This window comes from Ptychodera flava, chromosome 19 (genome assembly GCF_041260155.1).
Source record: "Ptychodera flava strain L36383 chromosome 19, AS_Pfla_20210202, whole genome shotgun sequence".
Taxonomy (NCBI): domain Eukaryota; kingdom Metazoa; phylum Hemichordata; class Enteropneusta; family Ptychoderidae; genus Ptychodera; species Ptychodera flava.
Genome location: NC_091946.1, coordinates 34,036,322 through 34,049,790, shown reverse-complemented (window position 1 = coordinate 34,049,790; position 13,469 = coordinate 34,036,322). Strand labels below are relative to the sequence as shown.

Genomic DNA, 13,469 nt, shown 5'->3' with positions numbered 1-13,469 from the left:
TCCTCATTATGTAATTATCAGTGTCTAGAACTGCTGTTCCACTTCCATTATCTAACGGTTTGATCGGTACCTCGCCGTTTTCTGATAGTGTTCTCAAAGTATTCTATTCTGTGTTTCGGAAAGGAAACCTAGTTTCAGGAAAGTATGCAATAACATTACACTAGTCTTATTAAAGTTATTATTTACTCGGGGCATTGATAAACAAATGATCACATATGCAAGTTAAAGTCTATTACATTTCTGGTTGAGTTTTATTACATTTCTGGTTAATTGGTTTATAACATTTGTGGTTGCGGGTTGTTACATTAATGGTTGACTGTTTTATTACATTTGCGGTTGATTTTATTACAATTGTGGTTGATATTACATTTGTGGATATTGTTACATTTATGGAGCTTACATGACTCAGAACAAATAACAGAGGAATATACAACCTTATAACAGAAATTTACGACAAAAAACATGTTGACGAGAACATTCTATTTTTCAATCTAGTCAAAAACCATTACGAACACTACCTTGGACACAGTAGAACAAAATTAGACATCCTAACATCCAAGCAAAGGAACAAATTTCAAGTGGAACAACATAGGAATACCGAAAATCTATCGATTATTCCACACAATTTATCCCCTGAAGATGAATTTGAGGCGACTGATTATGAGAGAGCGCAAAATTTTGAAAAAACGGCACTAAAGGAGCGTAGTGTTATACAGTATCCTCCACTCTGGATTAGAGACTGCACTGACACTCAGATTACAGCTGTGTCTCGCCATGGCCAATAAGTTTTGTACACAAAATAGGGAAACGTAAAATACACTTTCGAATATACAAAACACACTAAACGCAAACAATTAAGAAATGAATAATGTGTGGAGTTGCTTTCCTTATTACAGAAATAAATATCGAAGGGCTAATTCCTCAAAATCAACTACAAATAGATTTATTACATTTATGGTTGACAAGTATTACATTTATGGGTGATATTTTTATTACATTTATGGTTGCCATTTATTACAATTGTGGTTGGTGTTTTTATTACATTTATGGTTGATTTTTGTTACATTTATGGATGATATTACATTTGTGGATGCACTTTCTTAGAGTTATGGTTGATGTTACATTTATAGAGATTATTACATTTATGGAGGTTACCCGTCTACCAAATCTGACTTGAATCTGTTCACGCGTTTTTGAGTTATCGTGTAAACAGACAGATAGACCGACAGACACACACACACACACACACATACACACACACACACACGCACACACGGACTGACAGACAGACATCGCTATGACATTAGCTCACGTGTGTGAACACGTGAGCTAAAATGCAGTATGAAGTGATTGTATCGATTTCTAGAAAGATATCGAGAGGAAAGATTGGGGAACGGGAAGCAGTAAGGTGGATAAGGACATCTACATTTGACGAGGTGGTTCTACATGTGAACATATATCATGCATTCTGTAAAAATGCTGCTTGTGAGTCAAGATGCACACAAAACTGTGATTGTCATTTTCTGTAACATTACCAACGCTTAAATGTGGTTCGCTTTGGCAGGTGTATATTGAACTTCGTGTGGAAGATGTGAACGACAACGCACCTGAGTTTCCAGAAACTTCGTACAGCGCAGAGATTCGAGAAGACGCCACCAGTGCCCAGACTGTGTTTATAGTAAGTGTTATGCACATGACCGTGAAAATAGTAGTGTAACATAGCCTTTTCCACAACTACAATAATGTTGAGACAAAATTTGCGAAGTATAGTCAGGCATGTAGCAGATTTATCCATTTGCTTACTAATATTTTGCTCTCGGGCCCCATAGCAAATCGTTTCGCTAAGCCACGGTGCTCGATATCAAGAATACCACCTTTGATATAATGTTGTATAGATACGTCTGCGATGAATATACATTTTCAAACTTTGTACTGTGTGAGAGCATCATGCAACAAGTAAGCTTACTGTTCATTCTCAAATTCCACCTGCTGACTATGATATCAAGATTTTCGCATGCAGTTGATTTAGAGAGGGTTCATTACTGATGCTCAATCGCCTTGCAAGATTTCAGTTGTTGAACTTTGCATTGGCAGCTCAATATCATTCAGTGTAAATCCATAGGTTTTAAATTGAAATTCGCTTTTCCATTCATGCCTTCAAAATTTCCATAACACATGGCTTCTCCTCGACAACATCAAAGTGAAACAATGTTTTATCGTTTAAGCAACCACCTATCAGAGCAACCGACAAAGACATTGGCACAAACGCTGAGATCGCATTCTCTCTGTCCGGACAAGGTCACGAACAATTCACGATTGACCCCGAAACTGGAACAGTTAAGACTAGAGAGGAGAGCAACCTTGATTATGAGACGACCAAGATGTACACCTTAACCTTGACGGCACGAGACATGAATGGCGATGCAGGGGGTCACTGGAACAGCGTTCCCTTGATCATCTACATCACAGACTACAACGACAACAAACCGTTGTTTTCACACCCGAACGTAAATCTTCAGATTTCTGAGGCGACGCAACCTGGATCGTTGATAACCTCCATCAATGCTACGGATGCCGACGAGGATCTCAATGCAGCGTTACTATACTTTATTAGTGAAGGTAGTCAAGGCAAGTTTAAGGTGGATTCACACACTGGTGAACTCTCCGTGATTGGTCATTTGGACAGAGAAACAACAGAATTTTATGATTTGAAAATAATTGTGCGAGACCAGGGCCTCCACGTTCTGGATAATGCTGTCCATGTTCTTATAAATGTGACCGACGTTAATGACAATGCACCATTGTTTACTGAACTCTTCTACAGTGCGCATGTCGCAGAGAACGCTACCTGGGCTTTTCAAGTCATCTCTGTCACAGCTGGTGACGCAGACACGGGCGACAATGGAAGGGTCACCTATGCCCTTGACATTATGCAAGAATTTGTCATAGATCCGATGACGGGAATAGTAACAACAAGACTTCCGCTGGACAGGGAAAATGTAGAGTCGTACGATCTTGTTGTCACGGCGACAGACAACGGTGACGTCAGGCTATCTTCAACGGCTACCGTACGAATTGTCATCGATGATGTTAATGACAATATTCCAAAGTTCAGCAAGACGGAGTACACATCTACTCTGCTTGTTAGAAGCAGCAAGTTAAGAAACGGAACGATCGCCACCATCGTCTCCGCCTCTGATCCCGACTCGGGGGAGAACGGGAAAGTTGTCTATTCTGTCGATGATGCAGAGCAGAGCCAAACGTTTTCAATCGATGCAAGTGGAGTTGTCAGGGTGAATCGGGACAAACTTACTAGCAGCAAGTTGATAACCTTCAACATAACCGCAAGAAACGACGTTTCCCCGGCACAGTTCGACCGTGCCACAGTAATCATTGTTTTAGAGCATCCATTAAAAACATTAGCCTTTGATGTTGACGACTACGAGTTCAGAGTGACCGAAAATGTCATCGCAGATCTGGGAAACGTTCGAGTTCTGAACTCATCAGGCATCACCTACAAGTTGCCCTTCGATATTCCAGGAATACACATCAACAGTACATCGGTGGGTAATTCTATCATTCACTTTACGTTTTTCAGAAGGCAAAGGCGGTTGGTCGATAGTTCGGAAACTTCGAATTTATCTGACGTTTTCCTAACAATTATTTACTTTCCTGGAAGGAAAATCTTGACCTTGCTTTGATTTTTATAATCGTCTGCTCGCTAGACCGTTTTGTCACTTGTGATGAGAACCTAATTTTTGACATTCAATATCTTTTGTTTTACTTTTAAAAAGGGTGTCATTACATTGATCAGTTCCCTGGACAGAGAGATCAACCCACAAGTCATCTTCAATGTATTTGCACAGAGTGAATACATCGCCGAAGGTCTGGCATTTACAACAGTGAGTAGACCACGTCTTGAGTACACTTTAAGTACAGCACGTATAAACCACGGGTACTCAATCTGTTTACCACTCATACACCATGTGCACACCATGAGCATTACATCTGTACACCATAGGTGGATTATCTACACCTTATTTACACACCTGGTTCATGATTGGCTAACCACTATCACTCATGTGGACTCCTGATCAAATATCGCAAGTGGGCTTCTGAACCACTTTCAACACTGCATAATTCTGTTGTATGATATAAATACAAACAGTCCGATTCTCAACCAAAGCTCATGAGGATTTATCTTTGCCAGGGACAAAAACAATAACTGGCCAGGATGATAGCTCTATATAAACAGCCAAAAGGAGAAGACAGGGCCGCATTACAAATATCTACGATATCGAATATATATCGTATGGTATCGAAATTAAATAATATCAACAGTGTCATCAAACATTGTCCAAGTTTTCAGATAAGGTTTGGTCCCGTTATACTATCGACAATACAGATTTGAGAAATGCGACATGACACTAATGAACGTTTCGTGAAACTTTATCAAGAGTATCAATACCATTGATATTCTAATTTTCGATTCTGGACGATGGTATCGATATTTCTATTTTCGGTTCTAGACGACATGCATCCCATATTGTTCGCTTGTACACTGTCACGCCTTCATACATAGAGTGGCAGGCAGACTTAGATTGGCGGACGAACAGGCTGAAATACATAGGTTTTAGGTGGAGAGACATATTTACAGGAAGAGAGTAGGAAAATATTCGCCCTTTACGTAAGACTGGCAGGAGGCAAACAGATCGACACACCAACTGAAAACCAGGTGGACAGACGTAATGACTACGGGGCTCGCCACTGAACAAATGTAATAATAATAATAATAATAACAAGGCAGTATTGCTGAAGGCAATGAGTACTTGGGCCGTGATAGAGTAATTTTGAGGACAATATATACTACTATTCAAATATGGTCTTGAATTTCCTCCTGTCAATGAGGCATTTGATTAACTGGTTATTAAACGAAGCAATGGCATGACAACGGCAAAATATGTCTAGCAACTTTTGTGGAGTTTGAGGCAGGGGTTCTTTATTTATAGTGGAAATTGCTTAAACTCCTTAAATATTCAAATTACAGCAAATTTCTTTTGTTCTCGATGGTAGATGTCTAATATTTAGATGGGCATATTTAGATTTCTACCCTATAGTTATCCCTATATACCAAAAATCGGACATCCAGCTCTATTGGCTTGCTCAGAATTAGATATGCGCATAATTAATGAGGTACAATATGTGGTGTCATAAGGTGTCCCATCATACCATTTATGAAGGGTGTAGCACTTGTGGTTACTGAGTTGTGGACAAATATATATATTTGAGGTCAAAGGTCATCGAGGTCACGTGACATTTTGTCAAAATAATTGTATTGCTAAGTATTCCTATATACCAAAATCAGACCTCCAGCTCTATTTGCGCGCTCAAAATTATATATGCGCATAATTAATGAGGTACAATATGTGGTGTCATAAGGTGTCTTATCATACCAAATATGAAGGATGTAGCACTTGTGGTTACTGAGGTGTGGACAAATATATATATTTGAGGTCAAAGGTCATTGAGGTCACGTCACATTTTGTCATAATAATTGTATTGCTAAGTTATTCCTATATACCAAAAATCAGACCTCTAGTTCTATTGGCTCGCTCAAAATAAGATATGCACATAATCAATGAGGTACAATATATGGTGTCATAAGTGTCCTTTCATACCAAATATGAAGGGTGTAGCACTTGTGGTTACTGAGTTGTGGACAAATATGTATATTTGAGGTCAAAGGTCATTGAGGTCACGTGAAGTTTTGTCAAACAAATTATATTGTTAACTTATCCCTATATACTAGTATCAGAAATCAGACCTCTGCTCTATTGGCTCGCTCATAATTAGATATGCACATAATTAATTGGGTACAATATGTGGCGTCATAAGGTGTCCCATCATACCAAATATGAAAGGTTTAGCACTTGTGGTTACTGAGTTATGGACAATAATGTATATTTCAGGTCAAAGGTCACCAAGGTCACATAATATTTTGTCAAATGTCTGAGATATCTGCGTGAACCGATGGACTCACTGATGGACTCACGGACGGATATGAGCCAATCTATAAGCCCCCTGGACTTTATCCGTGGGGACAAAAAAACTGTGTCACTGCATCCTTTAGGCAATATGAATACAATGAGAAACTAAATTTTTATTTTCTTGGCATCATACATGCGAGTCTATGGAGAACTGCCTTATACATGGGAGATTATGGAGGTGTAAACTAAAAAGTCCTCTAACACGGCCAAATTTGATAGCATTGTGAACAAATCGACGTGCATCTGTATGGGGTTGGGTACAAGGCGTGAACGGACGGACGGACGCACGGACATGACCAAACCTATAAGTCCCCTCGGACTTCGTCCATGGTGATTAAAAACAACGCAACAGTTATTACAGCTACACCGGCGGTAGGTTCATATCCAGAGCCCCATACGGTCTGCCGCCGTCGCTTGAAAACAATCTCATGCACCCGGCCATATGGGCAGCTGGCCGGGGTCTAGACACTTCGCACCAAAACCAGTTCGCCCCACACAACTTCGTCCCAAAACCATTTCGTACCAAAACCACCTCGTCCCAAGTACTACTTCGCCCAACCCCACTTCGCCCCAAGTACCAAATCGTACTAACGTAAAGTACCGTCAACTCGTCCTGAAAAAACGATGTTACGACGCACAGGCTCTGAGTCAATGCAGGCGAACCGCTAGCCGCCACTGATACAATAACAGTGGCGGCTAGCGGTTCGCCTGCATTGACTCAAGAGCCTGTGTTACGACGTATCATAAGGTTGTTTTTACCTACAACTAGGAAGCATTAATGTGTTAGGACATTTTGGCTACCACGAACCATTTATTGTTGCATGAAACCATAAACGATAGAAATAAGAAAATAGAAACACGCAAATGCCTACAACTCAGGTGCCTTGCGCGGAATTGCACGATGTCAATTTCGCGAAATGCGTACACTTTCAAGATTTCAGTCCCAGGATGACAGAAAGGTGGTTATTTTCAGCTTTACCAGTTAGCGATAAGTTTCGGGCAAAGTGGTTTGGGGACATGACTTTTGGGGCGAAGTGGTTTTGGTACGAGGTTGTTTTGGTGCGAAGTGGTTTTGGTGCGAAATGGTATGGGACGAGATGGTATGGTGCGAAGTGGTTTTGGTGCGAAGTGTCTGGGATGCATGACTTCCCGGAGAAGGCGAGCTGTCACGTTCAAGCTCAGGATTATTTGTCGATCAAATTTCAATAAATTTACCTTACCTAGATGAAATTTTGTCTATAGGCTGAAATTTCGCCGAAGTTTGACAAAATTACATCGATTTTTCAGGTTCATATGCGACATTTTTGAGTTTTGAGTGCAGACAGAAATAAGTTTTGAGGCAACATGGCTGCGACCCCATGTTGACCCCTAGCCCTGCGTACGATGCTATGTGCCACAGCTAACACACAGCATCGTACGCAGGGCCAGCGAGAGAGTTGCCGACATCGACGGTTATTTACGAGAAGTGAATAAAAGACTGTCATTTTTGGAAGCGATCGAGTAGCTGAGGTAGGCTGGGATACGACTTGGGCCCAAGAACGCTGAATTTCGGCAGTAATTTGGCTTTTTACGTCAAGTCCCAAAATGATTTGAAGTCACCGACCCAACGTACGGGTCTTTGCAGGGCTGTGGTGAGCGGGGCGGTTAGCTGTAGCGGAACACACAGCATCGTCCGCAGGGCTAGTTGACCCCCAAGTGAAAATGTGTTCGCGATCAAATCTTCCTATATTTTTTTCAGAATTTTCACAAAATCATTGCTTCTTACATCTTTTGTAAAATATAAAATACTAAATAAAACTGCGATGTGCCATGTCTCCAGATTTCTAAAATATCGTTCGTTGACCGTTCGACGCAAACTTGTGACGCAGTTGAAATTCAATACTGACCGCCAAATAATCTTTATGAGACGAGATCAGTCTAGACATCCTCCAAATTATCCAACCATTCGCATTGGAGTTCAGCTCGCTTAGAGTATCATAACATTTTTCGGCCTTCTTTTAGGTCGACCCTAATATCTCCCATTTAGGAAATAAATACACAAGCTACCTCGACAAAACTTCGTGCACCATCCAAGACCAAACGCACTACAAATCTGTCTTGACGTCATCATCTCCTTACATGGTAATCGGCATACCGTATTTTTTAGCAAAGGGGACACAGAATACGTCGGAGTATTCAGTTTCAAAACGTATTACATTGTGTGATGTTGTCAAAAAAAGTCATGTTACTGCAGTGGTATAAATTACAAAACACAAAAGTTCAAATCAGTTTATTTTGGACTGGCTTTACCCAACATTTCATATTGTTTCTTATGCCAGATTTGACCACGTACTTACTGGCGACCCCTTTTCATGCAAATTTTGTGTCAAATGATTTGTTCCCCTGGAAAATCAAACGTACGATTTCTAAATGAAGGAGGCGAAATTTGCCCTCAAGACTCGAAACCACCCCTTTGGGGTGTATCTAGCTATTTTTAACGAGCTTCTCGAATCTGCAGCTCTATTTCGAAATGATGGTCTGGTTTTCTCAGCTCAAGGATAAGTGTTCTCCATCGCTGTGGGCATTACTATTCTCAACCGGGGTACAGTTTCCAGTCGTAATGTTTTTCATTGTGTCCGGGATATAAAACCTTTCCTTTTCAAACTTTCTCTTTGATTAACACTAATCCACATCTTGTCAGTGATTAAACATGTTTCAAGTTTAAATGTTAAATTCTGGTCTCGAGCCCTCCTGTTCGACCAAACCGAAATTACCCCTCCCACTTTGGCTCGTCCAGTGGGTGTAGCAAGGGTCGTGCCATCGCCTAGGAAACGGAGGGTGCATTAATTGTTGCATTTCGATGCACATTTTGATTATATTCAGAAGATTTTGTGGCAAAAACTCAGATAGAGAAGCATTTATATTCACATCTCACTTATTCAAGACTGGCTGAGAGCAGCACTTCCATTCAGTTAACATCATTACGCCATTTATTATGCCAAGAAAGATGAAGCCAATACATTTTGCCCTCCCTGGTCTCAGCCAGAAATGGTTATACCTTACAGTTTTTTCCCACGGAATGAAAACAAATGTACTTGGGCTGAGGCCCAAGTACAATAATAATAATAATAATAATAATAATAATAATAATGGGTTCATATATAGCGCACATATCCACAAGGGGTAATCACCGAGGATTTAAGGTAGTGTGCGCCTCGTAAGTGAAAGATTTAAAAATTTTGCTCAAACTTTCCTTAATGAATCTTTCAATCACTCTCTTTCAAAATCAAGAATAAAATTCGGGATCGCCGTGCAAATTTTGGTTCTAGAGAAACAAATAACCCACAATTTACCGATATTTAAAATTCAAAATGGCCACCATCCCTGTGTTAATCTATGAAGAAAAATAAAATTTTCGAATTTCGGAAAACTAAGCCGATGAAAAGTTTTCTTACACCAAGAGCTTTAAAATGAATCCCCACAAGTGGTACATCAGAAGAAAATTGTAAAAGTTTTAAGTCCGAATATCTGTCCCTGAGGCGTGTTCTACCTTAATGGTAAGATTAGCTTCATAGAGTTCACAATTACGACTGGATTATTATATAGGGTCGTCAAAGAAAAAAAAGGCAATACACGCAAAGCAAAATAACCTTTGTGTAAACATTGGGTCGTTCAATTTGTATCGTTGAAGGTAACAATCACAGTCGAAGATGTCAACGACAACCCGCCATACTTCGAGTACCCGGATGAGCTGTATCACGTGGTAGCTGGTGGCCTCAGGGAGAACCATTTGAATGATACTTTCCTTACCGTGCGAGCAAATGATGAGGACAGCGGTCACAACAGCCAGATACAATACAGTATAATCGACGGGAATGAAGGTCAGCCCGGGTCACTCCTCGTGATCATACAGTCACTATTATTTGCAAGTGAAATATTTTAGACGTAATTTGGCCACATATGTTGTAAGAGTAGCTAACCTTATCGGGAAATCCTTACACATTAAGCGGTATAGTGGTAGCCGATGGAATCGCTCATTGTCATAGACATGATTACAAAAATCCAGTACAGTTTAAATGCTTTCAATTTTAGAAAGGGTTAATAAATATATTATGCGTAACATTACATGTCATATTTAATATTCAGCTTCATAACAGCTCATCTAGCTATTTTGCCACTCTTCTGAATGGCTGAGATATATATATATATATATATATATATATATATATATATATATATATATATATATGGGACGCATTTGAGTCCAATGCACTGCTTTCCTGCGCATACACTGTAGTGCACTTGGCGCACGCGTAAAGGGAAGGTCAAGATAACGCCAACTAATTAAATGACATTTTAGCATTATTGGGCATGTAAAGCACAAGATTAACTACAAATACAGCTTTCTGTGTGTTCAGAAATTAGTTCATTTTTAAGTGCAAGTCCGGCGATTTGTAAATTAATTTATGATTACGCTTGGATTCAGGGGTTTTTGTTCAGTAACGCATGATACTGGAGGCCAATTAAGGTATGCTTGAAATTATATTACCCTGCCCTGCCTGTCGCATTTTGATTGGTCGAGCTGAACCATGTGACTGACCACAAATACACAGTAATGGTCTGTTTATATGCCCGTGAATATGAATAATAAGATTAACAACTCAAAGTATCGTAACTTTGCAGCTCAAACGTAAATCATAATCAATCACAAAATAAAATGGAGCACTTGTGGGCCCAGTTGAGATACTTTTTTCTGAAAATATTTCCAGATTTGCCAATATTTTACAGCGCGCGTGACAGTGCGTCGCGTATTGCTCAGTTCTGGGGCCCAGTTCGAAAATTTTCGCAAATTTTGACGGTTTTCTCCGATTCGTTGATAATATAATGGAAATAACAGACTCCGTACTGAACATTAACGTTTATTTAGGGGCGCGGGCTCGAGGCAAGCCAAATAACGGGCTCGGCAAGCCTCGCCCGTTAATTTTTGGCTTTCCTCTCGCCCTTGACGTTAATGTTCAGCGCGTCGCCAGTTATTTATATAATATAACGGCCTTAATCTTAGACATCATCCATGTCAATATCAAGAGCGCCATGCTATGGGCAAAAATATACTCGTGATGTTATTCTCGCTAATATAAGTTATCTCATTGGTATTCGTCTTGCCCTTTTAGATGCGAAGTTTAATATCGACAGTGACACGGGTGTCATCTCAGTCATTTCAGAGGTCGATAGAGAGATGGTGGATCATTACATATTGACAATTATGGTAAATATTATCGTCCATTACATTATTATTCGTTCGTTGGTTTGCTTGTTCACAATCGGCTTCGAAATTGAATTCCCTGCGACAGAAGTTTCATTAAAGGACACATTCAGCACCATTTTGACCTCATTTGTTCAATGTGAACGGTGGTTCATTTTATTTTCTGCTCAACCATTGGCAAAAAGAACTCTCATGAAGGAACTAGACTAAATATAATAACTGAACCCTAACCCTAACCCCTAATCGTCATCAATTCAATCTGTTCTCCTCTATCAAGGCACAAGACACGGGAGAGGACGACCGTCTTAACTCAACGACTCAAATTTTCATACCAATAGTTGACGAAAATGATAATGCGCCGAACATTACCATAGATTCATCAAATGTCGTCGTGCAAGAGAACGTCCTAATTGGCACCGAAGTAAGTAGCACTGATTAACTTTCTGAATTCTATGCTAACCAACCAATCAAAACAGGGTAGCAACGTATACGTTACCAATGAATGAATACACATGTATTCCGTACATCATCGATGAGCCATCGATTAGCCACATCTTTGTTTCCTACCTGTACTGCTGATTGACAGTTTCTCCGTCTGTTGTATTGTTCAGGTGGCATTCGTCAGAGCTACAGATGACGACAGTGGACAGAACGCTGAAATCGTACTTGAACTCATTGATGACGCGGATGGATATTTTCAAATCGATGGTAAGCTTAGTTCTCCTCGTCAAAATGCCCTTTTACTGGAAGTCCTTCCTTTCTCGCCCTGGAACACGCTCTACTGTACGACTACCATATTGCTAAATTATCGCGATGAATGTCAAAGATCTGAAAAATTATAATGGATATCGTCAATCCTACATGATATACTTTGCATGAATACCGAATTTGTGGGAAATAACGTTTTAATTTTATGATCAGTAGTAGAGTATTGCGAGAGTATAGTATATCATAATTACGTGTATTTAAATACGGACGGGATCATCCACAATTCCTTCAAATCATTACAATGGAAAGAAAACAAGAGCCTCAAAGTTTTTCTAGCGAATGATCCGCTCATACATCTGTTTTGCACGCCATGTACGCCATGACTTTCAAGATTCTTTTACGCCAAATGCAATGCAATACTATTTTGTCTCATCAGAAATTTACGATTCTGGTATATAAGGTGTCTCGCTTTTACTGTATGCTTAGCGAGATCTCGTACTACTGCAGCTTAAGTTCAACACAAGCAACACGACAAAGCTTTGTAAAAAGTTACTTCCTGTCGACTTTCAGGCAGCATGCTCACCGCACCCGTATACTGACGGAATTGGAAAGTTGTAAATAGACAGTTAAACGTTTGTTGTTGCATTTAATAGAATAAAGTTGCGACAAATTCATTGGCCTATGTAGTGAACGCTTCCGTTAAACACAGCATTGCCAACAAAAGCAAGGTTGTCCTTGTTGAGCAAATATTGATGACGTTGACACAAGTTGTGATACGGGAGGTAATCACACTTCTATTCACGACGATGCGCGCTGAATTAATCTTGTTAATAAATGTTGACAATGATTCCAGCATTATCAGGGTCGATCCAGACGAACAAAGATATAGACTACGAGACTCAGGAGAAATATGATATTGCTGTAATCGCCGTGGACAAAGGATTACCGTCATCCCGAACGTCAGAAACACTTCGCATCGAGGTTTTGGTCATCGATTACAATGACAACTCGCCCCACTTTACAGGGCAGCCTTACACTGTATCGTTGGCTAAAGACTCCGATCCAGGCAGCTCTGTTCTTCAGGTTTCGGCAACAGACGATGATAGTGGAAGGAATGCAAATCTTACATACACAATCATAGGTAGGTATTTATGGAACATGAATAGTTATTGTATTTTGCTCTATACAAAATTTTGTCCTGGACTTAAAATGGCCTTATTAAGTTTTCCTATGTAATTCTTATTTTTTACGAAGTTTGTCAATGCCTTAAAATGACCTTATCAAGTTTTCCTTTGTAAGTTCATAATTTTTTCAAACGTTGAAAATAGTCTTGACAAGATATAGTAACTGTTTTCAAAACGAAACTATATCCTCAACTGATTGACTCGTGCAATGTACAAACAGCGTACACAGCGTACGCTGATCGGTGCTCTCAGCCTATATGTAGCAAACAATTCAAACAATACTACTGT

At 39.8% G+C, this 13,469-nt stretch overlaps 1 protein-coding gene across 1 annotated transcript in view; it reads left to right on the top strand.

Moving 5' to 3' along the window:
* Positions 1 to 13,469, top strand: part of LOC139119364 (protocadherin Fat 4-like) — a 51,420-nt gene that overhangs the window by 15,908 nt on the left and 22,043 nt on the right. The window contains exons 9-16 of the mRNA XM_070683152.1: positions 1,565 to 1,678; positions 2,226 to 3,563; positions 3,795 to 3,902; positions 9,718 to 9,907; positions 11,198 to 11,292; positions 11,567 to 11,710; positions 11,901 to 11,997; positions 12,851 to 13,138. Of these exons, the coding sequence (XP_070539253.1) occupies positions 1,565 to 1,678; positions 2,226 to 3,563; positions 3,795 to 3,902; positions 9,718 to 9,907; positions 11,198 to 11,292; positions 11,567 to 11,710; positions 11,901 to 11,997; positions 12,851 to 13,138 (2,374 nt within the window). The remainder of the gene's footprint in view (positions 1 to 1,564; positions 1,679 to 2,225; positions 3,564 to 3,794; positions 3,903 to 9,717; positions 9,908 to 11,197; positions 11,293 to 11,566; positions 11,711 to 11,900; positions 11,998 to 12,850; positions 13,139 to 13,469) is intronic.